Source organism: Capricornis sumatraensis, chromosome 10 (assembly GCF_032405125.1).
Source record: "Capricornis sumatraensis isolate serow.1 chromosome 10, serow.2, whole genome shotgun sequence".
NCBI classification, from domain to species: Eukaryota; Metazoa; Chordata; class Mammalia; order Artiodactyla; family Bovidae; genus Capricornis; species Capricornis sumatraensis.
The window spans coordinates 93,901,804-93,925,394 of NC_091078.1; the positions used below are offsets into that span (position 1 = coordinate 93,901,804).

At 51.6% G+C, this 23,591-nt stretch overlaps 1 protein-coding gene across 1 annotated transcript in view; it reads left to right on the top strand.

The window, feature by feature from the left end:
• Positions 1-23,591, top strand: part of NT5DC2 (5'-nucleotidase domain containing 2) — a 51,744-nt gene that overhangs the window by 27,690 nt on the left and 463 nt on the right. The window contains exons 2-12 of the mRNA XM_068981737.1: positions 20,092-20,276; positions 20,392-20,466; positions 20,664-20,719; positions 20,804-20,897; positions 21,001-21,129; positions 21,239-21,299; positions 21,390-21,492; positions 21,605-21,706; positions 21,866-21,947; positions 23,198-23,284; positions 23,369-23,509. Coding sequence (XP_068837838.1) covers positions 20,092-20,276; positions 20,392-20,466; positions 20,664-20,719; positions 20,804-20,897; positions 21,001-21,129; positions 21,239-21,299; positions 21,390-21,492; positions 21,605-21,706; positions 21,866-21,947; positions 23,198-23,284; positions 23,369-23,509 — 1,115 coding nt within the window. The remainder of the gene's footprint in view (positions 1-20,091; positions 20,277-20,391; positions 20,467-20,663; positions 20,720-20,803; positions 20,898-21,000; positions 21,130-21,238; positions 21,300-21,389; positions 21,493-21,604; positions 21,707-21,865; positions 21,948-23,197; positions 23,285-23,368; positions 23,510-23,591) is intronic.

Genomic DNA, 23,591 nt, shown 5'->3' on the forward strand with positions numbered 1-23,591 from the left:
GTTGTGTGTAGGGGCCCCTCTCTGGTTGTGTGTGGGATCCCTCTCTGGTTGTGTGTGGGGGCCCCTCTCTGGTTGCGTGTGGGGGCCCCTCTCTGGTTGCGTGTGGGGGCCCCTCTCTAGTTGTGGTGTTGTGGCCCCTCTCTGGTTGCGTGTGGGGGCCCCTCTCTGGTTGTGTGTGGGATCCCTCTCTGGTTGCGTGTGGGGGCCCCTCTCTGGTTGTGGTGTTGTAGCCCCTCTCTAGTTGTGTGTGGGGGCCCCTCTCTGGTGGTGGCGCGGTGGCTTCTCTTGCTGTGGAGCGCGGTCTCTAGGGCGCCCAGGTTTCCGCGGTTGCAGCACGCAGGCCCAGTGGGGGAGGCGCACAGGCTGTAGAGTCTGCAGGCGTCAGGAGTTGGGAGGCGTGGGCCCCGCGTTTGCGGCCTGTGAGCCCCGTAGTTGCGGCACATGGACTTAGTTGCCCTGCAACATGGTGAATCTTCCCAGACCCAGGATCAAACCCAGCTCCCCTGCATTGGCAGGCAGGTTCTTAACTACTGGACCATCAGTCGTGTCCTCTATGTGTTTCTTTAAGTCTTCAGTGATCTCTTGGTTATATAGTAGCATATTATTTAGCTTCCATGTGTTTTTGTGGTTTTCTTTTTTTGTTTTTTTTCCCTGTAATTGATTTCTAATCTCAATACTGTGGCCAGAAAAGATGCTTGATATGATTCCCATTTTCTTGAATTTAATGAGGCTTGATTTGTGACCTAAGATGTGCTCTGTCCTGGAGAATGTATCAGTGCACTTGAGAAGAAAGTGTATTCTGCCGCTTTTGAGTGGAATGTTCTATCAGTATCAATTAAGTCTGTCTGATCTGTTGTGTCCATTAGAGATTGACTTAAATTCCCTTATTTATTTTCTGTCTGGATGGTGTGCCCGTTGGTTTTCGTGGAGTGTTACAGTCCTCCACTGTCGTTGTGTTGGGCTTCCCCGCGGTTCAGATGGTAAAGAGTCTGCCCTCAATACAGAAGACCTGGGTTCAAATCACGGGTCAAGGGGATTCCCCTAGAGAAGGGCCTGGCTCCGCACTCCAGCATTCTTGCCTGGAGAATTTCACAGAGGAGCCTGGTGGGCTACATCCATGGGGTCACAAGATGTCAGACACGACTGAGAGACAGCACACTGCAAGGATCACTGCATAATTGTGTTGCCATCAGTTTCCCCTTTTATGGCTATGAGCGTTTGCCTTACCCGTTGATCTGCTTCTGTGTTAGGTGAATAATTATAGTTGTTATGCGTCCTTGTGGAATTGACCCCTGATCAATAGTGACCTTCCTTGTCTCTTGTAACAGTCTTTATTTTAAAGTCTCTTTTACCTGATGAGTAATGATATTCCGGCATTCTTTTGATTTCCATTTGCATGGATTATCTTTTTCCACCCTCTCACTTTCATACGGTATGTGTCCCTAGGTCCAAAGTGGGTCTCTTGTAGACAGCATATATAAAAAAGTCTTGTTTTTTCAGGCGTTCAGCCAGTCTGTGTCTTTTGGTTGGCACAGTAACCTATTTTAGGTAATTATCAATACGCATGGTCCTATTACCATTTTCTTAATTTTTTTGGATCTGTTTTTGTGGTTCCTATTCTCCCTTGTGTTTTCAGCCTGGAGAAGTTTTTAAGCAATTTTTGTAAACCTGGTTTGGTGGTGCTGAATTCTCTTACCTTTTGCTTGTCTGTAAAGCCTTTTTTTTTGGCTGCGCTCTGAGGTATTTGGGATCTTAGTTCCTTGACCAGCAGTCGAGCCCATACCCCGTTTGGAAGCTCAGAGTTTCAATCGCCAGGGAAGTCCCTTGTCTGTGAAGCGTTTGATTTCTCCACTGAATCTGAGTGATATTGCTGGGTAGAATAATCTTGGTTGTAGATTTTTCCTTTCCGTCACTTTAAATATATCAAGCCACTCCCGTCTGCCCTCTGCTCAAAAATCAGCTGATAACCTTATATGGATTCCCTTTTATGTTATTCTTGCTTTTACATTGCTGCTTTCATTTTTTTTAATTAAATTCTGTTAATTTGATGAATATGTGTCTCATCGTTTATCTCCTTAGGTTTATCCTGTATAGGACAGCCTGAACTTGGGTGGCTATTTCCTTTCCTATGTTAGCGAAATTTTCATCTATAATCTCTGCAAATATTTTCTCAGACCCTTTCTCTCCTGAGACCCCTATGATTTGAATGTTGGTGTGTTTAATGTTGTCCCAGAGGTCTCTGAGCCTGTTCTCATTCATTTTGATTCTTTTTTCTTTATTCTGCTCCTCAGCAGTTCTTTCCACCATCCTTTCAGCTCATTTATTCGTTCCGCTTCATTTCCTCTGCTGTTCATTCCTTCTAGTGTATTTTCCATCTCTGTTCTTGTGTTTTTCACCACTCTTTGTTTGTGCTTTAGTTCTTCTAGGTCCTTGCTACACATTTCCTGTATTTTCTCAGTCTGTGCCTCCGTTCTGTTTCTGAGATTTAGGATCATTTTTCCCGTCATACTCTGAACTCTGTCTCCGGTAGGTTGCCTGTTTCCTCTTCATTTATTTTGTCTTGTAAGTTTTTACATTGCTCCTTTGTCTGTACCATGTTTTTTGTCATCTCTTTTTTTTTTTTTTTTTGATGGGCGGGACTGTGTTCCTGTCTTGCTGGTTGTTTGGCCTGCGGTGTCCAGCACTGGAGTTTGCAGGCCGTGGGTTGAGCCGGGTCTTGGTACTGAGATGAGAACCTCTGGGTGAACTCACTCTGATTAATGTCGACAGGACTGTGTTTCCTGTCTTGCTGGTTGTTTGGCCTGCGGTGTCCAGCACTGGAGTTTGCAGGCCGTGGGTTGAGCCGGGTCCTGGTATGGAGAAGAGAGCCTCTGGGTGAACTCACTCTGATTGATGTTGCCTGGCGCCTGAGGTTCTCTGTTAGTCCGTGGGTTTGGGCTTGGTGTTCCCGCCACGGGAGCTCAGGCCTGATCCCTAGCCTGGGAACCACGATGCTGCAGGTCACACAGTGATGCCAAAAAAAACCAGCAAATAAGGAGCAGAACAGTAACAAGGAGTGAAAAATTAAAAAGTAGAAAATATATTTTAAAAAGTGAAAACATAACAACAAAGTTAAAGAGAATCACAATAGGAGGGAAGTACCTAGCAAGGGGGCTGGGGGGGTGGGGTGGGCTTTAGGCCCAGGACCTGCACAGCCATGGGGGACCCTGAGGGGTAGAGACTCAGGCCCTGGACCCCAGCTGGCTTCCCAGGTCCTGAGCAGGTGGGGCTTGTCTCTGTCCCTCCAAAGGTTTCTCCCCTACCCTGCTGATCACTGCAGCATGGGTGGAAGTGCAAGTTTCTCAGTCATGTCCATGGACTGTACAGGGACCCAGGGCAGAATACTGGACTGGGTACCCTTTCCCTTTCCCTTCTTGAGGGGATCTTCCCAACCCAGGTATCAAACCCAGGTGGACTCTACCAACCGAGCCATGAGGGAAGCCCAGGAATACTGGTAAGGGTAGCCTGTCCTTTCTCCAGCAGATCTTCCCGACCCAGGGGCCGAACTCGGGTCTCACGCGCTGCAGACGGATTCTTTACCCTCTGAGCTGTCTCCTCCACCACATCCTCCCTGGTTGCAAGGAAACTCCTCCAGCCCCCTTATGTGTCCGAGCTCCCCGCTAGCACCTGGTTGGCGCTGTTCCCTGTTCTCCTGCACCGTCTTTACCCCACTTCTGGTATCCAGTTTTGTTCTGAGTACTCCGCAGTCTTTTTTTCCTACTTTAAAAAAAAGCATGGCTCTGTTTCTCATTTCTGGCTGTGCTGGGTCTTCGGTGCTGCCCGGGCTTTTGCTGTGGCGAGCAGGGGCTGCTCTGCGCTTGCAGTGCCTGGGCTTCCCATTCTGGAGCACGGGCTCGGCGGTTGTGGGGCGCGGTCTCAGCTGCTGCGCAGCACGTGCAGTATTTCCAGATCGGGGATGGAGCCCGTGTATCCTGGCTTGGCAGGTGGATTCTTTATCACTGAGCCACCAGGGAAGTCCTGACCTCCTCAATCTTGAAAACAGACACTGGACAATAGAAGGAATAATCGTTGCTGTTAGAGGAAGTCATTGTTAAGGGGACTCAGTTTTAATCCCCACTTCAGTTTTATCTTTCCCTAAATCTTTCAGGAAACAGAGAGGCACCTACTCTGGCTACTTCCTGGGGGTGAGGGGGGCCTGCAGTGCTGCCTAAATTCGGGGCACTGGAGACTGAATTAGAGATACTTGATTCCAAGTCCTACCTCCGAGGACTGTGATGACAGTCTCAATCCTGAGGCGCCGTCTTGGTGCCGCAGACCCAGCTGGAGGAGTGGAGGAGTTGCGGCTGCGGCGCGGGACTGGGAGTAGCTGTTTCCTCAGGTTCAGGAGTCTGCCTGATCTGCCCCTCCCTTCACAGGGAGACTTGTCGCTGCCAGTTGTTCCCAAACCACTCCCTGTGAGAGGGAAGCGCACCCAGGCGCGCCGAAGGCCGGAAGTAGGAAGCCCAGCGTGCCAGCAGTTAGGGTTGTCTGTCGCGTGGGGCTTTGTTTCTTGTTTATCTTGGCTGTAGTGGGGGCTCCGCGCGTGCACAGCTGTTCATTGTAGCACGTGGGTTCCCTGTAGCACGCGGGCTTCTCCAGCTGTGTCGTGAGGGCTCTAGAATTCACAGGCTTAGTTGCAGCACAGGGGATCTAGTTCCCCAACCAGGGATCAAACCCAGAGCCCTCTGCATTGGACCGTGGTGCCTTAGCTGCTGGACTACTGGGGAAATCCCTGAATCTGTCGTTTGGTGGGAAAGGTAAAAGGTGTGAGAAAGCGTGAGAGTGCTAGTCGCTCAGTCGTGGCCGACTCTTTGCGACCCCATGGACTGTAGCCCGCCAGGCTCCTCTGTGAGATTTCCCAGGCAAGAAGACTGGAGTGGGCTGCCATTTCCTCCCCCGGGGATCTTCCCGATCTAGGGGTTGAACCTGGGTCTCCTGCATAGCAGACAGATTCATTACTGCCTGAGCCAGCAGGGAAGCCCGTGAGAAAGCGTAAGAAAACAAGACTCCCGTTCGGCTTGTAACTAATCCTCAAGGTTTCCCAAAGGGCGAGATGTCCACTTCTCAGGAGGTTGTTTGCTGGCTGCAGGCAGGCCTGACAGGTCAGCCCTTGGTACCTTCTTGCGCTAGAGTGATGTACCCACGGTTTTACTCCATCCAGGTTTAGAGAAGCGTGAGTGGAAAGAGGAACGGGGTCGAGCCCCTTCCATTTCTCTTCCAGCGGCTGCTCAGTCCTGGCTGTTCCCACAGCCCCAGCAGCACCGGCTCCTGCCTACGAAGGGCTGCCAGGGAGCTTCCAGGTGAGGGGAGGCCTGGGGACGCGCGCTCAGGCACGTGGCTGACGTCGACCAGCCTGTCGTACATGCTGTTTAGTTCTACCTCTTGTGTTAGAAATACTTCTCTTTTTTAAAGCTGTCTAGCTATTTGTATTTATTTCATTGAAGTACAGTTGATTTACAGTGTTTTAATTTCTGCTGTACAGTAAGGTAGCTCTGTTCACACATGTGTCCATTCTTTTTAATGTTCCTTCCCATTAGGGTTTATCCCAAGAGGTTGAATTGAGTCTCCTGCGCTGGACAGTGCGGTCCGGCTGTTCATCCATCCCTGTTTTGGCTGAACCGAGTCCTCTTTACAGTGTGTGGGCCTCTCCAGCTGCAGCTCGCGGTCTTCCTGCGGAGCATGGGTTCTAAAGCGCCTGGACTCCGTACTGGGGCTCCCAGGTTCTGCAGTTGCCTGTGGGGCGTTCGTTCCCCACCCAGGGGTGTAACCTGCATCCCCTGCATCGAAAGGCAGACGTCCCTGTTAAGCCCGAACTCCCAGCCCATCCCCTCCCTACTCCTGCCCGCTTGGCAACTCAAAGTCTGTTGTGTCTGTGAGGCCCTTTCCCAGGTGTGTTGCTGTGTGCTGGGTTTCCCCCTCGCTGTTAGCAGTTTCTGGCACTCTCTTTTGCCCTGTCTCTTTCTCCCTCCCTCCCCGTCTCTTTCTTTTTCTTTCTGCCTCCCTCTCTCCTGGTCTGTCTCTGTCTCTCTCCCCCTCTGCCTCCCTCCTTCCGTCTTTCTGTCTCTCTTTCTCCCTACCTCCCTGTCAACCTCTCTCGTCTCCCCTCCTCCCATGCCCCCTTTTCTTTCTCTCTCTTTCCCTTTCTCCCTGCTCCCCACCCCCTCAGTCTCCTTCTCCTATATTTCTCTCTCGTCCCCGTTTCTCTTTTCATTCCTCGTCTTTCTCCTTGCCTCCATCTCTTGACCTCTCCCTGCGTCACTCTCTTTCTCTGTCTCTCTCTGCCTCTGTTTCTCCCTCTCTTAGTCTTTCTCTCTTTTGCTCTTCCTGCTTCTCCCTCTCTCCCTCCCTCTCTCTCCACCTCCTGTTTTGCAGAAAATGTTCACTTTCATCTCAGCTTCAAAGGATGTGTTAACAAAAGCAGCCACTCATTATATACAAGTGAGTGATACCCATATTCATTAGAGAATTATCTAGCGTACTTTCAGTATACTAACATCACAAGAAAAGACAAATAGAAACAGCGGAAGACACCTCTCCAAAGTGGGTTTTGACCAACGTCCACACCTGAACAGCACTGGGAAGTCCGTGACACAGCACATCTGGATTCCCAGTGGGGGAAAGGTCCTAGGCAGCAGGCCCCCTCCTTGGGTGAGACTTCAAAAGTGGTAACGATGACCCCATATGTGAGACAGCAAAAGAGACACAGATGTAAAGAACAGTCTTTTGGACTCTGTGGGAGAAGGCGAGGCTGGGATGATCTGAGAGAACAGCATTGAAACATGTATATTACCATATGTGAAACAGATCGCCAGTCCAGGTTCGATGCATGAGACAGGGTGCTCAGGGCTGGTGCGCTGGGACGACCCTGAGGGGTGGGATGGAGAGGGAGGTGGGAGGGGGGTTCAGGATGGGGAGCACATGGACACCCATGGCGATTCATGTTGATGTATGGCCAAACCAATACAATATTGCAAAGTAAGTAGCCTCCAATTAAAATTAATTAATTTAAAAACAAGAATTAGTGAAAAAGTAATTAAGCAATAAGTGATAATAAAAAACAAAACTTAGTGTAAATGTTAATATTTAATACTTTCTCTAGTCAGCAATTAATTTTAAACCAAAGACCAGCAGCAACAAAATTGCAGTTTGGGTTCCCGTTGATGCAAACACATCCTGGTCAATCTGTGAGAAAATAGCAGCTCTGGTTTCATCTTAATGCTGTTTGCTTTGTTCTGTAAAACTTGGAATGTTGTTAAGCCTGGGACCTCGTTGGCCAAATCCCTCCATGGGCTCAACGGTCTCAAGATCCCGTTTCGAGATCCGTCCCCTGTCTTATCTGAGGTGCCAGGCTTGCAGTCTTAGCAGACGGGGTCAGGGGTCTGCTCTGCTTAGTCTCCGAAGCCTAAACCAGACTGTCCATCTGCTTTCCCATACCTCCCTCTGCCGCGCGCCCACCGTGGTCTCTCTGTCCCAGCTCTCTCCCTGCGCCTCTTGTTTCTTTTCCCCTCGCTCTCCCCCGTCTCCCTCTCCCGCCCTGTGTTTCTTTCTCCCTTGCTCTCTCCTCTTTCTGCCTCTCTCGCCTTTTCTCCCCCTCGCTCCCCCTCTCCCCTCGGCCCTCTTCCTCACTGCTCTCCTCCCTCCTCCGTCTCTCTGTTCTCCTTTGCCTCTCCCTTCCCTCCTCCCGAACCTCTCTCTCTTTCTCATCACCTCCTTTTCTCTCTCTCTGTCCTGCCCTGTCTCTTTCTCCCTCCTTCCCTCTGTCTCTTCTTTCTCCCTTGCTCTTTCTCTCTCTGTCTCTGTCACCCTTTAATTCTCACTCCTTCAGTCTCTGTTCCTGTCTCTGTGGTTTATCTTTCTCTCACTTTCCATCTTTCCTCTCTGTGTCCTTTCTTCTCTCCCTGTCTGTTCCCCCCGCTCATTCTTGCCCTCACCCCCACCGTGTCTCTCTCCCACCTCTTTCTCTGCCTCTCCTTCTCCATGTCTCTCTTTTCTGTCTTTCTCCTTCCCTCTCCCTTCCTCCCTGGCTCCTTCCCTCCCTGCCTCTGTCGGTGTCTCCTTGCCTCCCTTTCTTCCTGTCTCCCACCGTCCCTCTTTCTTTGTCTCCTGTTTTCTCTCTGGTTCTTTCTCTGTGTCTTTCTCTTCTTCCTCCCTCTCTCTCTGCTTGCCCTGTTTTACAGTCTGCATGTCAGTGATGTCATACGGCATTTGGTCTTTCTGACTCACCTCACTCAGTGTGAGTATCTCTCAGTGCACCCATGTTGGCTTCAGGTGACACTGTTTTGTTCTGTTTTATGGCTGAGCAGCGCTCCGTTGTGTCCATGTACCACATCGTTATCCGTTCACCTGTCCATGGGAATTTAAGCTGTTTCCGTGTCTTGGCTTCTGTGTGTTGTGCTGCGTGAACATAGGGGTGCATGTATCCTTCTGAATTAGTTTGTTTATTCATTTATGGCTGCGCTGGGTCTTTGTTGGCGCGGGTGGGCTTTCTCAAGCTGCAGTAAGCGAGGCTCCTCTCTGGTTGTGTGTGGGGGCCCTCTCTGGTTGTGTGTGGGGGCCCCTCTCTGGTTGTGTGTGGGGGCCCCTCTCTGGTTGCGTGTGGGGGCCCCTCTCTGGTTGCATGTGGGGGCCCCTCTCTGGTTGTCGTGTGGGGGCCCTCTCTGGTTGTGTATGGGGGCCCCTCTCTGGTTGTGTGTGGGGGCCGCTCTCTAGTTGCGTGTGGGGGCCCCTCTCTGGTTGCGTGTGGGGGCCCCTCTCTAGTTGCGTGTGGGGGCCCCTCTCTAGTTGCGTGTGGGGGCCCCTCTCTGGTTGTGTGTGGGGGCCCCTCTCTGGTTGTGTGTGGGGCCCCTCTCTGGTTGTGTGTGGGGGCCCTCTCTGGTTGCGTGTGGTGACTTCTCTTGCTGTGGAGCGTGGTCGCTAGGGCGCGCGGGTTTCCGCGGTTGCAGCAAGCAGGCCCAGTGCTGGAGACACACAGGCTTGGGACTGTGTGGCCTTTAGCAGGTGGGAGGCGCGGGCCCAGTGTTTCCGGCATGTGGGCTCTGTAGTTGGGGCGCACGGGCTTAGTTGCCCTGTGGCATGTGGAATCCTCCCAGACCCAGGATCAAGCCCAGGCTCCCTGCGCTGGCAGGCAGGTCTTAACCACTGGGCCAGCGGGGCGTCCTCTGTGTGGTTTGCTGTCTCTAGTGATCTCTGGCTTATTTAGTGGCGTGTTGTTTATCCTCCATGTGTTTTTGTGTTTTTCATAGTTTGGTCTTTTCCCCTGTAATTGGTTTCTATTTTCATAATTCTGTGATCAGAAAAGATGCTTGATATGATTTCCATTTTCTTAAATTTAGTGAGGTTTGATTTAAGACCCAAGATGTGATCTGTCCTGAAGAATGTGTCATGTGCGCCTGAGAGAAAGTGCATTCTGCCACTTTTGAGTGGAATGTTCATCAATATCAATTAAGTCTATCCAGTCTATTGTGTTAATTAAAGATTGTGTTTATTTATTTTCTGTCTGGATGATTTGTCCATTGGTGTAACGGGAGTGTTAAAATCCTTCACTGTAATTGTGTTGGGCTTCCCTGGTGGCTCAGACAGTAAAAAATCTGTCTGCAGTGCAGGAGACCTGCGTTCAAACCTTGGTCTAGAAGATCCCCTAGAGAAGGGAATGGCTCTCCACTCCATTGTTCTTGCCTGGAGAATTCCATGGACAGGAGCCTGGCATGGGGTCACAAGCAGTCGGACATGACTGAGTGACTTAACACACTACACTTATCACTACATGATTGTGTTAATTTCGATTCCCCCTTTTATGACGATTAGCATTTGCCTTATACATTGAACTGCTCCTGTCTTGAGTGAATAAATATTTATAATTGTTATACCTCACCTCACCTCACCTCATACCTCCTTGTGGGACTTTCCTTGTCTCTTGTAACAGTCTTTATTTAAAGTCTATTTTACCTGATATGAATGATGCTATTCCAGCGTTCTTTTGATTTCCATTTGCATGGAATATCTTTTTTCATCCCCTCCTTTTCAATCTGTATGTGTCCCAAAGTCTGATGTAGGTCCCTTATAGACAACAACATGCATGTTCCTTTTACCATTTTCTTATTGTTTTGTGGGTCGGTTTCTTGTGTTTTCAGCCTAGAGAAGTTCCTTAAGAATTTCTTGTAAACCTTTGGTGGTGCTGAATTCCCTTCGCTTTTGCTTGTTTGTAAAGGTTTTTTACATTTTATTTCTGCCAGAGCTGTGCAGGATGTGGGATCTAAGTTCCCTGACCATCAGGGATGCAGCCCACGGCCCCTGTATTGGAAGTGCTGGGTTTTAAACACCTGAGAAGTCTCTTGTCTGTAAAGCTATTGATTTCTCCCTGGAATCTGAATGATATCCTTGCTGGGTAGCGTAATCTTGGTTGCACTTTCTTTCCCTTTCATCACTTTAAACATGTCCTACCATCCCATCTGTCTTGCAGAGTTTCTGCAGAAAATCAGCTGATAACCTTATGGAGATTCTCTTGTCTGTTTTTGTTTCTTTAACCTTGCTGCTTTTTTTGTTGTTGTTAGTTTGATGAATATTTGTCTCTTCGTGTATCTCCTTGGATTTATCCTGTTTGGAACTGTCTGGACTTGACTGTTTCCCGTGTTAGGGAAGTTTTCAACTGTCATCCCTGCTGGTATTTTTCTCTGACCCTTTCTCTCCTTCTAGGACCCCTGTGATTGGAATGTTGGTGTGTTTAATGTTGTCCCAGAGGCCTCTGAGACTGTCCTCGTTTATTTTGGTGCCTTCTTTCTTTCTTCTGCTTCTCAGCACTCTTTCCACCATTCTTTCCTCTCACTTACTGGTTCTTCTGGTTTCGTTACCCTGCTCTTCCAGTGTATCTTCCATTCCAGTCCATCTTGTGTTTTTCATCACTGTTTGCTTGCTCTTTAGTTCTTCTAGGTCCTTGTTAAACCTGTCTGGATTTTCTCGACCTGTGCCTCCATTCTCTTTTTGAGATTTAGGATCATCTCTACTGTCGTTACTCTGATATTTTTTTTTTTTTATAGGTAGCTTGCCTATTTCCTCCTCATTTGTTTGGTCTTGTAGTTTTTTACATTGCTCCTTCATCTGTGCCAAATTTTTTTGTCCCTATGTTTTATATTTGATGGATGGGACTGTGTTCTTGTCTTGCTGGTTGTTTGGCCTGAGGCGTCCAACCCTGGAGATTGCAGGCCGTAGGTAAGTGCTGCGGTGAGGACCTCTGGTAGCGCTCACTCTGATTAATATGCCTGAATTCTGAGGGTCTCTGTTAGTCCAGGGGTTTAGACTCAGTGCTTCCACCACAGGAGCTCAAGCCTGATCCCTGGCCTGGGAGCCATGACCCCATAGGTCACACAGTGCTGGGGAAAAAAAAAAAAAAAAGATAAGAAACCACAAGGAGAACAGTAAAAATGAATAAAAAATATAATAAATCTAGAAAATATATTATAAAAAATAGGGACTTCCCCGGTGGTTCAGTGGCTAAGACTCTGTGCTCCCAATGTAGGGGGGTGGCGCGGGGCAGGTGTGATTCCTGGCATGGCCAAAAATATATAAGAAAAACAAAAATGTAATAACAACAAAGCTAAAGAGAAGCCGTCCAGCAAGAGGAAAATAGCCAGAAGAGGCCCTGGGAGGCTGGGCTTAGGCTCAAGACCTGCACAGCCAGACGGGCCCTGAGGGTGGAGATTCAGGCCCTGGACCCCAGCAGGCTCCCTGGGTCCTGAGGAGGTTGGGGAGACCCTTGTCATGTTCCCCTCGCTCCCCCAGCCACCGCACGGGGTGCCCCAACCCCGCCTCTGCTTTGCCTCTCTCCCTCCTTCCCCCACCACATCCTACCTGCTTGCATGGGGGCTCCTCCAGTCCCGTAGGTGTCTGAGGTCCCCCCCCCAGCACCTGGTTGATGCCACTGTTTTCAGTTCAGTTCAGTCACTCAGTCGTGTCCGACTCTTTGCGACCCCATGAATCGCAGCACGCCAGGCCTCCCTGTCCATCACCAACTCCCGGAGTTCACTCAGACTCACGTCCATCGAGTCGGTGATGCCATCCAGCCATCTCATCCTCTGTCGTCCCCTTCTCCTCCTGCCCCCAATCCCTCCCAGCATCAGAATCTTTTCCAATGAGTCAACTCTTTGCATGAGGTGGCCAAAGTACTGGAGTTTCAGCTTTAGCATCATTCCTTCCAAAGAAATCCCAGGGCTGATCTCCTTCAGAATGGACTGGTTGGATCTCCTTGCAGTCCAAGGGACTCTCAAGAGTCTTCTCCAACACCACAGTTCAAAAGCATCAATTCTTCAGCACTCAGCCTTCTTCACAGTCCAACTCTCACATCCATACATGACTACTGGAAAAACCAGAGCCTTGACTAGATGGACCTTTGTTGGCAAAGTAATATCTCTGCTTTTCAATATGCTATCTAGGTTGGTCGTAACTTTCCTTCCAAGGAGTAAGCGTCTTTTAATTTCATGGTTGCAGTCACCATCTGCAGTGATTTTGGAGCCCCAAAAAATAAAGTCTGACACTGTTTCCACTGTTTCCCCATCTATTTCCCATGAAGTGATGGGACTGGATGCCATGATCTTAGTTTTCTGAATGTTGAGCTTTAAGCCAACTTTTTCACTCTCCTCTTTCACTTTCATCAAGAGGCTCTTTAGTTCCTCTTCACTTTCTGCCATAAGGGTGGTGTCATCTGCATATCTGAGGTTATTGATATTTCTCCTGGCAATCTTGATTCCAGCTTGTGCTTCTTCCACCCCAGCGTTTCTCATGTCTCTGCATATAAGTTAAATATAAGTTAAATAAGCAGCGTGACAATATACACCCTTGACGTACTCCTTTACCTATATGGAACCAGTCTGTTGTTCCATGTCCAGTTCTAACTGTTGCTTCCTGACCTGTATATAGGTTTCTCAAGAGGCAGGTCAGGTGGTCTGGTATTCCCATCTCTTTCAGAATTTTCCACAGTTTATTGTGATCCACACAGTCAAAGGCTTTGGCATAGTCAATAAAGCAGAAATAGATGTTTTTCTGGAACTCTCTTGCTTTCTCCATGATCCAGCAGATGTTGGCAATTTGATCTCTGGTTCCTCTGCCTTTTCTAAAACCAGCTTGAACATCTGGAAGTTCACGGTTCACGTATAGTTGAAGCCTAGCTTGGAGAATTTTGAGCATTACTTTACTAGCATGTGAGATGAGTGCAATTGTGTGGTAGTTTGAGCATTCTTTGGCATTGCCTTTCTTTGGGATTGGAATGAAAACTGACCCTTTCCAGTCCTGTGGTCCCTGCTGAGTTTTCCAAGTTCGCTGGCATATTGAGTGCAGCACTTTCACAGCATCATCTTTCAGGATTTGAAATAGCTCAGCTGGAATTCCATCACCTCCACTAGCTCTGTTTGTAGCGATGCTTTCCAAGGCCCACTTGACTTCACATTCCAGGATATCTGGCTCTAGGTGAGTGATCACACCATCGTGATTAACTTGGTCATGAAGATCTTTTTTGTACAGTTCTTCTGTGTATTCTTGCCACCTCTTCTTAATATCTTCTGCTTCTGTTAGGTCCATACCATTTCTGTCTTTTATCGAGCCCATCTTTGCATGAAACGTTCCCTTGGTATCTCTAATTTTCTTGAAGAGATCTCTAGTCTTTCCCATTCTGTTGTTTTCCTCTCTTTCCTTGCATTGATCGCTGAGGAAGGCTTTCTTATCTCTTCTTGCTATTCTTTGGAACTCTGCATTCAGATGCTTATATCTTTCGTTTTCTCCTTTGCTTTTTGCTTCTCTTCTCTTCACAGCTATTTGTAAGGCCTCCCCAGACAGCCATTTTGCTTTTTTGCATTTCTTTTCCATGGGGATGGTCTTGATCCCTGTCTCCTGTACAATGTCATGAACCTCCATCCATAGTTCATCAGGCACTCATCTATCAGATCTAGTCCCTTAAACCTATTTCTCACTTCTACTGTATAATCATAAGGGATTTGATTTAGGTCATACCTGAATGGTCTAGTGGTTTTCCCTACTTTCTTCCATTTAAGTCTGAATTTGGCAATAAGGAGTTCATGATCTGAGCCACAGTCAGCTCCCGGTCTTGTTTTTGCTGACTGTGTAGAGCTTCTCCATCTTTGGCTGCAAAGAATATAATCAGTCTGATTTCGATCTTGACCATCTGGTGATGTCCATGTGTTGAGTCTTCTCTTGTGTTGTTGGAAGAGCTGCTTGCTATGACCAGTGCATTCTCTTGGCAAAACTCTTTTAGCCTCTGCCCTGCTTCTTTCTGTACTCCAAGGCCAAATCTGCCTGTTACTCCAGGTGTTTCTTGACTTCCTACTTTTACATTCCAGTCCCCTATAATGAAAAGGACATCTTTTTGGGGTGTTAGTTCTAAAAGGTCTTGTAGGTCTTCATAGAACCGTTCAACTTCAGCTTCTTCAGCGTTACTCGCTGGGGCTTAGACCTGGATTACTGTGATAGTGAATGGTTTGCCTTGGAAACGAACAGAGATCATTCTGTCGTTTTTGAGATTGCATCCAAGTACTGCATTTCGGACTCTTTTGTTGACCATGATGGCTACTCCATTTCTTCTGAGGGATTCCTGCCCGCAGTAGTAGATACAATGTTCATCTAAGTTAAATTCACCCATTCCAGTCCATTTTAGTTCGCTGATTCCTAGATGTCGACGTTCACTCTTGCCTTCTCCTGTTTGACCACTTCCAGTTTGCCTTGATTCATGGACCTGACATTCCAGGTTCCGATGCAATATTGCTCTTTACACTGTGTTAGGAGACATGAATTCTTTGTCCAGTTACTCCACCATCTGTGCTTCACCTCTGGTTTCCATTTTTGCTCTCAGTACTCCTCAGTCCTTTTTTTTCCCACACTGTTTTAAATATATGATTTCATTTATTTATTTCTTTGGGTGAGCTGAGTCTTCATTAGCATGTGGACTTTATCTAGTTGCAGCTCTCGGCCTTCTCCTGTTGTGGAGCATGGGCTTAGAGCACGTGGTCTCAGTAGTTGCGGCTAGCAGGTTCTCTAGTTGTCACGAGTTGGTTTAGTTGCCCCAAGGCATGTGGGGTGTTTGTTCCCCAGCCAGGGATCTAACCTGCATCCCCTGTCCATTCTAAGTGTCAGAGTTTGCTTCTCCTAACCCTGAACTGCCAGTCCATCCCTTCCCTCCTCCCCTCACCCTTGGCAACTAAAACTCTGTTCTCTCTGTGAGGCTGTTTCTTCAGTTCGGTTCAGTCGCTCTGTCATGTCCAATTCTTTGCAACCCCACGGACGGCAGCACGCCAGGCCTGCCTATCCGTCACCAGCTCCCAGATCTTGCTCAGACTCATCTCCGTCGAGCCGGAGATGCCATCCAACTAGCTCATCCTCTGTCTTCCCCTTCTCCTCCTGCCCTCTGTCTTTCCCAGCATCAGGGTCTTTTCCAGTGAGTCAACTCTTCGCATGAGGTGGCCAAAGTATTGGAGTTTCAGCTTCAGCATCAGTTCTTCCAATGAACACCCATGACTGATCTCCTTTAGGATGGACTGGTTGGATCTCCTTGCAGTCCAAGGGACTCTCAAGAGTCTTCTCCAACACCACAGCTCAAAAGCATCAATTCTTCGGCGCTCAGCTTTCTTTACAGTCCGACTCTCACATCCATACATGGCCACTGGAGAAACCATAGCCTTTAGACAGACCTTTGTCAGCAAAGTAATGTCTTTGCTTTTTAATATGCTGTCTAAGTTGGTCATAGCTTTTCTTCCAAGGAGCAAGTGTCTTTTAATTTCATGGCTGCAGTCACCATCTGCAGTGAGTTTGGAGCCCAAGAAGATAAAGTCTGTTTCTTAGGTATGTTCCTTTGTGCCCTGATTCTTCCCTGTCTTTCATTCTGTCTCGCTTGCCCTGTCTCTTTGCTCTCCCTCACTTCCTCCCTCTTTCTTTCCCTTTCTCTCCCTGCCTCCCTCCTCCTCTCCTGACCTTTCTCCCTCTCTTTTCTGCTGCTTTCTCTCTCCCACCCTCCTCGGTATGTCTCTTCCTGTATATCTCTTGGCCTCTCTGACTGTCTCCTGGTCTCTTTCTGTCTCTGTTCCCTTTCCCTTTCTCCCTTCTTCCCTATCTCTGTCTGTCCTTCCCTTCTCCTCCCTCTCTCCCCCGCCCCTTTCTTTCTCTCTCCCTGTCAGTGTCTCCCTCCCTTTTTCTCTCTCCAGTCCACTGTTTCTCCTGCCCCCGCCCCCCCTCCCCCTTCACCCCACCCCTTCTCTCCACCTCCTGCCCGCCCTCTCTGGCTCTCTGCCTCCCTCCCTCTCTGTCCATCTCCCCCGTCACTCCGCCTTCCCCCTCACGCCCTGTCTTTCTGTCCCCTTCTTCCTCTGTTTCTCCCTCACTTCTTCCCTTCTCTCTCTCCCTGACTCTCTGCCTCTCTTTCTCCTTTCTTCCCTCCCTCTTTCTCCCTAGCGCCCCGCCCCCGCCCCGTGTTTCTCTGTCTCTCCCACCTTCCCTGCCTGCCTTCTCTGTGTGCCCTATGTAGATTCCACATGTAAGTGATACCGTATGGTCTTTGCCTGTCTGACTTCACTCAGCATCATAGTCTCTAGTTGCACCCTCAGCGGCACAGTTCTGTCCTTTCTTCCCACGTCTGAGTCGTGTTCCTTCATATAAATGCACCACATCTTAGGAGCTTCCCGGTGGCTCCGCTGGTAACGAACCTGCCTGCGATGCAGGAGTCTCGGGTTTGATTCCTGGGTCGGGAAGATCCTCTGGAGAAGGGATAGACTGCTCACTCCAGTATTCCTGCCTGGAGAATACCGTGGACAGAGGAAGCTGGCGGGCTGTACTGCATGGGGTTGCAAAGAGTTGGACACGACTGAGCGAGCAGGCACACGCACCCACCACATCTTCCCCCACCCTTCTGTCGGTGGAGATGTGTTTCTGCGTCTTGGCTGTGTGTGTGGTGTTGCCATGAACGCAGGAGTGTATGCATCTTTGGAAGTGGGTTGTATGTATTTATTTTGGCCGCACTTTGTCTTCGGCGCTGCACACGGGCTTTCTCAAGTTTCAGCGAGCGGGGGCTGCTCTCCGCTTGTGGTGCACGGTGTGGCTGTTCTTGTCGAGGGTCAAGGGCTCAGGGCGAGCGGGCCACAATGATTGCCGAGCTGGGCTCGGTGTTTGCAGTGTGAGCTCAGTAGCTGTGCAGGCGCTTAGTTGCCCTGCCATGTTCTAGTCGTGTCTGACTCTTGGCGACCCCGTAGGCTGTAGCCCGCCAGGCTCCTCCATCCATGGGATTCTCCAGCAAGAATACTGGAGTGGGTTGCTATGCGAAAGTTTGTAAGTTTGATTAGGTCCCGTTTCTTCATTTTTGTTTTTATTTGTATTGTCTTGGGAAACTGGCCTAAGAAAACATGGGTGCGACTTCCGTCAGAGGCTGTTCTGTTAGTTTTCTGGCGTCGTGTCTGTGTGGTGTGAGGGTGCGTCCTGCCTGCACTGGTTTACATGCCGTTATCTAACCACAGCTTTCCAGCACCACGAAACGCTTCCCTCTCTACTCTTAGAAGCCAGGAATGGCCTTCATATGTCGTTTCACAGGGGCTCAATCCTAGCCCACTTCTAAGAGCCACAACTGGAAGACGTTCCTTTTTCAGCGCGTTGCCTGGCACAGCTTGGGGAGAGTTTTCTTCAGGGCGCAGTCCATCATTTCGGCCTTTCTTGTAGGTTGGGGCCTCCATGCTGAGTGAAGTTTCCAGTTTGTGCCTAGAGCTTTGTGTACTGTCTGTGTTATTTCTGTGATGAAAGCAGGCCCACGGGTCACTCTGTAGAGGAGAGGGGAGGGCGCACCTAGGAATAATGTCCTTAAAAAGAACTTTTGTCACTTCTGATGCCTTTCCTTTTGGCTGTGAAGGGCTCTACTCAACCTTGATCCAGGTGTAATCCTTGCAGTCTTTAGCTAAAATCTTGAGGAGGTTGGGGGAATTTTTTAAATCCTTCGGCATCCCGAGTCTGACATAGCTCAGAAATTCCAAGTTTATAAAAACACGGGAATGAGTCTGAAGTCACATCCTCACTGGTCACTTCGTTTTACCATTGTTACTCCACTTTGACTTTTAAATGTGTTCCCCTGGTCAGTGTCAAAGCAGATGTACAGTGCATAGTGAGAGGCCACAAAACAGGCCACTTTTTAAAGGTAAACCATGTGTTAATATAAGCCAGTGACTTCCCCATACCTCAATACATGCAGATTTTTATCACTTCCCCTTCTGATTGCAGATCTTTCAATAGAAAGCATTGATAATCAAAATATCCGTCCAGTTCAACCTGGATGTAGATCATGTCCCTCAGTACTGGATCTCTTTTATATGTGCCTAGTTAATCCACGTTGGGGGAAAACCGATCAGGTGTCATGAGAAGGCTCAGAGGTATGTTAATGAGGACACTAAAGGCCACACGTTTTATCACTTGTATCCCGTTGTTACACAGTACCACATGTGTAGCAGTACACCCAGCTCAGTGGCATGGTATTAAATTTATTAGAGACCTGTATTTGTCAGAAGTTCCTTCCCATGAATTTTCTTGAAGATGAAGCAGTTTTTCAAAAGTATCAGAGTACAGTAGCTGTCTATAAGTGACAGGACTTAGAAGGGCATGGTTAAAGATCTGATTACAATGTAATGAAACTTACAGTGTAAGGACACTTAGTTACAATAACAGAATTACAACTGAATACATTTAATTTAAAGTACGAAATGTTGTTATTCACTTGGAGTCCTGTCTGACCTTTAGTAACTGCATGGACTGCAGTGCGCCGAGCTCCCCTGCCCTCTGCTCTCTCACGGTTTGCTCAGATCCATGTCCATTGAGTCAGTGGCGCTCCTGACCATCTCATGCTCTGTTGCCCTCTTCTTGTGCCTCAGTCTTGCCCAGCATCACGGTCTTTTCCAAAGAGTTGGCTCTTTGCATCAGGTGGCCAAAGTATTGGAGCTTCAGCATCAGTCCTTCCAATGAATGTTCAGGGTTGGTTTCCTTTAGGATGGACTGGTTGGACCTCCTTGCAGTCCATGGGACTCTCAAGAGTCTTCTCCAGCACCACAGTTCAAAAGCATCCATTCTTCAGCGCTCAGCCTTCTTTATGCTCCAACTCTCACATCCTACGTTACTACTGGAAAAACCATAGCTTTTGACTATATGCATTCTCAAGTGAGCCCTATGTTGGGGGCCAGATTTGATGCTGAAAACTCAGCCTCTGCACACCAGTGCAGAATCAAATCTGAGAGTTTGGGGTGAAGTAGGAGAGAGCAGCTTGATTGCTTTGCCAGGCCAAGGGGGAGACAGCAGGTTTATGCCCCCGGAAAACAACCGCACATCCAACCCAGGAGGCACTGGGGAGGAGTTGTTAGAGTGGCTCAAGGGTGGGGTTGCTGTTAGGGGTGTGTGCAGGGCCTGCAGCTTAATCGCGTCTCCAGCGCCTGCTGCTCTTGGTGAGCTGCTCTAGTTCTTCAGATCTGGCCTCGGGGGTTTCTCAGCTGCCTCTGCATCCTTTGCCTTCCCAGACTAGCGGCTGTTTGTGTCTGTCCTTTGGAGCCCAGGGAAGGCCATGGAGGCTGGCATCTCCTCGCTACAAACAAGAAAGGGGGGACAGAAGGCTTCCGTGCCCAGGAGCCCCATGGGGTCCTGTTCAGTTTCAGAGGCGGCAAATGCTATTATGTGGCTGGCAGGCGGCTGAAACCTGATTAGAGGGGCCTCGCCCTGAGGCCTGTGGCAGGCACACAGAGCTGAGCGGCTCCGGCCTCACCCAGCACTCCTACCCCGATGACGTTCCTAAGTCCCAACCCCAGCTTCAGGCAAGTGGAGAGGGTCAGCGCGTGGCCAGGTGTCCCCTGGGGCTTGAAAAGGCTGGAGGAGGGGCAGCTGGTGGGCTGCGTCAGCGCGGTCACCTGGTTCTCGTCGGCCCCTTATCCCACCTGTGTGACCCTGGGCGGGGGACTTTTCTCTGAGCCTGTTTGGCATGCTGAGCTCAGAGCACCCATCTTAGGGTGTCTCAGGGTCCGCCTCAGACTTGCACCTCCTCCTTAGACCTCCTGCCCCCCGAGGTCTGCAGTCTCCTGAACCCCGCGGCCATCTATGCCAACAATGAGATCAGCCTGCGCGACGTCGAGGTCTACGGCTTCGACTACGACTACACCCTGGCCCAGTACTCGGACACGCTGCACCCGGAGATCTTCAGTGCCGCCCGCGACATCCTGGTCGAGCACTACAAGGTGAGGCCGGACCAGCCCTTGGTGGGTGGGTGGCTCGATGGATCCCGAGGCAGCTGCCCGGCGAGCAGGTGTGCCAGCGCCGCTGGCTCAGGCCTGGCCTCATTTCCCCCCACAGTACCCGGAGGGCATTCGGAAGTATGACTACAACCCCAGCTTTGCCATCCGTGGCCTCCACTACGATATTCAGAAGGTGAGCGGAGGCATGTGGGAACTGCTTCCTTAGCCACCTGTCTCCTGGCAGTAGTGGCCTCAAAGCCGCACTTCCTCTTGTCAAGCATGGGGTGCCCTTGCTACCAGCCAGCCGGGGCATGTGGGCTAGAAGAGGCTGGCTCAGAGCCATTGCTGGGCTCCCGCCTCACCGCCCATATGCTCCCGTGGTGCCCCTAGAGCCTTCTGATGAAGATTGACGCCTTCCATTACGTGCAGCTGGGGACAGCCTACAGGTCAGTGCCGCCCTGGCCTTGCCCGTGCCCCCACCTCCCACAAGGGCGCCACTTTGGACGGGTGGTCTCTGTGCACCCACGCAGGGGCCTCCAGCCTGTGCCAGACGAAGAGGTGATCGAGCTCTACGGGGGCACCCAGCACATCCCCCTCTACCAGATGAGTGGATTCTACGGCAAGGTAGGCGCACGCCCGGGGAGGGCTCCCAGCCCTCACCCCCGGGCCACACTGCCCTTGGGTCTCCAGGGCTGGAGGGCTTGCTCAGCCAGCGCTCCTTCCCCAGGGCCCCTCCATCAAGCAGTTCATGGACATCTTCTCGCTGCCAGAGATGGCGCTGCTCTCCTGCGTGGTGGACCACTTCCTGGGCCACGGCCTGGAGTTTGACCAAGCGCACCTCTACAAGGACGTCACAGTAAGGGCCTGGGCCTGCGCCCCAGGGTGGCGTGGGCAGGAGCCCAGACCCAGCAGGGCAGGCCGTCCCGGGCTCCAGTGAGGCCTCACTGTCCCTCCACTGCCCCTAGGACGCCATCCGAGACGTGCACGTGAAGGGCCTTATGCACCGGTGGATCGAGCGGGACATGGGTAAGGGGGCCAGGGCCCTGCCGTGGCTGCTGGGGCCGGCGCGGGGCTCCCCTCACCGCGCCCTTCTCTCCCACCCCGTGCACTTCCCAGAGAAGTACATCCTGCGAGGGGACGAGACGTTCGCCGTGCTGAGCCGCCTGGTGGCCCATGGGAAGCAGCTGTTCCTCATCACCAACAGTCCTTTCAGCTTCGTGTAAGCTCCCCTGCCCCCGCGGGGGGAGGGAGCGGGACAGGGACTCGAGTTGGGTGGCAGAGGCCTGGAGCCTCCCTCGGCCGCCTGCCCCACTCGGGCCCTCTCCGCCCAGGGACAAGGGAATGCGGCACATGGTGGGTCCCGACTGGCGCCAGCTCTTTGATGTGGTCATCGTCCAGGCGGACAAGCCCAGCTTCTTCACCGACCGACGCAAGTAAGGCCTGGCCGCGGTGGGCACGGGCTTGTGCTTGCTGCTCTGTGTCCCTGGGGCAGGGGCACCCCTGTGCTGACGGGCAGGTATGCCGCCTGTGGTTCTGCCACAGCCTGGGAACCAGGTGTTGAACCTCACCCCAGGCCTTTGAACCCACCCTAGGCCTTTCAGGAAACTTGATGAGAAGGGCTCGCTGCACTGGGACCGCATCACCCGCCTGGAAAAGGGCAAGATCTACCGGCAGGTGAGAGCCAGCTGGGCGGGCCCCCCTCCCAGGGCCTGTAGGGGCCCAGCCCCGATGCTCGGCCTCGCCGTGCCATGCTCTCCTCACATGTGCTGTGAAGCTCTTCAGTAGCTCAGGCATTCAGTAAGCGCCCACTTAGTGGGGCTGAGCCATCTGCTGCAGCCAGACAGCCTAGTTGGGGCGGCCCACAGGCCTCTGAGGACCCCTTTTCCTGGCTGGCTAGGAAGGTGAGAAGGGGCCTTGTGCTTGGTTGGGGAGGTGTTAGGTGGCTGTGAGCAGGAGGTGATGAAGTATTTGGCTCTGGATGGAATGTGGAAATCCTGGCTGAGCTGGGGCTTCTTAGAGACAGTGGTTCGGGGTTGGGGGTCAGGCCAGTAGCGCAGCCTTGGGCTGCCTGGTGCCGAGCCCAGCCTGCAGGCAGTACCCCGGCCCTGCACCTGCCCAGCCTCCCATGCTGGCAGCCCCCTTAGGCAGAAGCTGTCACGGTGACACTCTGTTGTCTTGGCCTCCTGGCTGAGCCTGAGGACTGTCACTCCACCTTTGTGGGAAGCGCTGAGTTTTCTTCTTTGGCAGGTTTTAGACTTTCCTTTAGGCCTCATGTTCTGAAATTTCACCACGTATGTGGTTTCTCTGTTCTCTCCCTGCCTGTCTCCTGCCAAACTTGGGACATCCTCAGCACTTGGCCCGCTCATACTTCCCTCTTCCTTGGGGTCCCCTGCACCTCACTCTTTTCCCCCTTACCTGTCTGCCCCGTGGCTCTCACCTCCCCAGGCCTCTCCCGTGGGCAGGCTGTCCCGGCCCACCCGGGTGTCTGCTCCCCTACCAGCCGCCTCTGCCGTGTTGGATGGAGCCTGGCTGTTTTCATCTTTTCTCTGCCTTTGGCGCGGGAGGGGCAGGCACCTCACAGGAAGTCTGCCATTGGTCTGCCGGGCCCCTCGGGGCTCGGGCCCGGGTGGCCTGCTGGCTGCGGGGCCACGGCTGCAGTTTGTTTCCCACAGAGTGGACTCGGGCCGTCGCTTGCGCGGGTGTGAGGGCACAGGGCGGGGAGGCCTTCCTGCCGCGGGCAGACCCCCTTCCTGAGTGTGAAGGGGAGGCGGCTAGGGCCAGGGCCCAGAGGGGCCCCGAGGCCGCGGGAAAGGGCAGCCCTACATCCGGCCTCGCTGCCTCTGGGGGCTGGGGACGCCTGGCGGAGGGGAGCCGGAGGGGAGCCCACGCAGCTCAGTGGGCGTAGCTGTGTCCCCCGCCCCCAGGGAAACCTGTTTGACTTCCTGCGGCTGACGGAATGGCGCGGCCCCCGAGTGCTCTACTTCGGGGACCACCTCTACAGTGACCTGGCGGTAAGGGGGGCCGGGGCTGGGGCCCCCTGGGGAGGTGGGGGGCTCTCCTGGCTGCTGCTGAGGCCGGTCTCCCCGGCCCCGCAGGACCTCATGCTGCGGCACGGCTGGCGCACGGGCGCCATCATCCCCGAGCTGGAGCGCGAGATCCGCATCATCAACACGGAGCAGTACATGCACTCGCTGACGTGGCAGCAGGCGCTCACGGGGCTGCTGGAGCGCATGCAGGTGTGGGGGCCGCCCGGCGGCAGGGCGCGGCACAGCGGGGCTGCCCCGGCCACTCACACCCGGCACACCCCCGTCTCCCCCA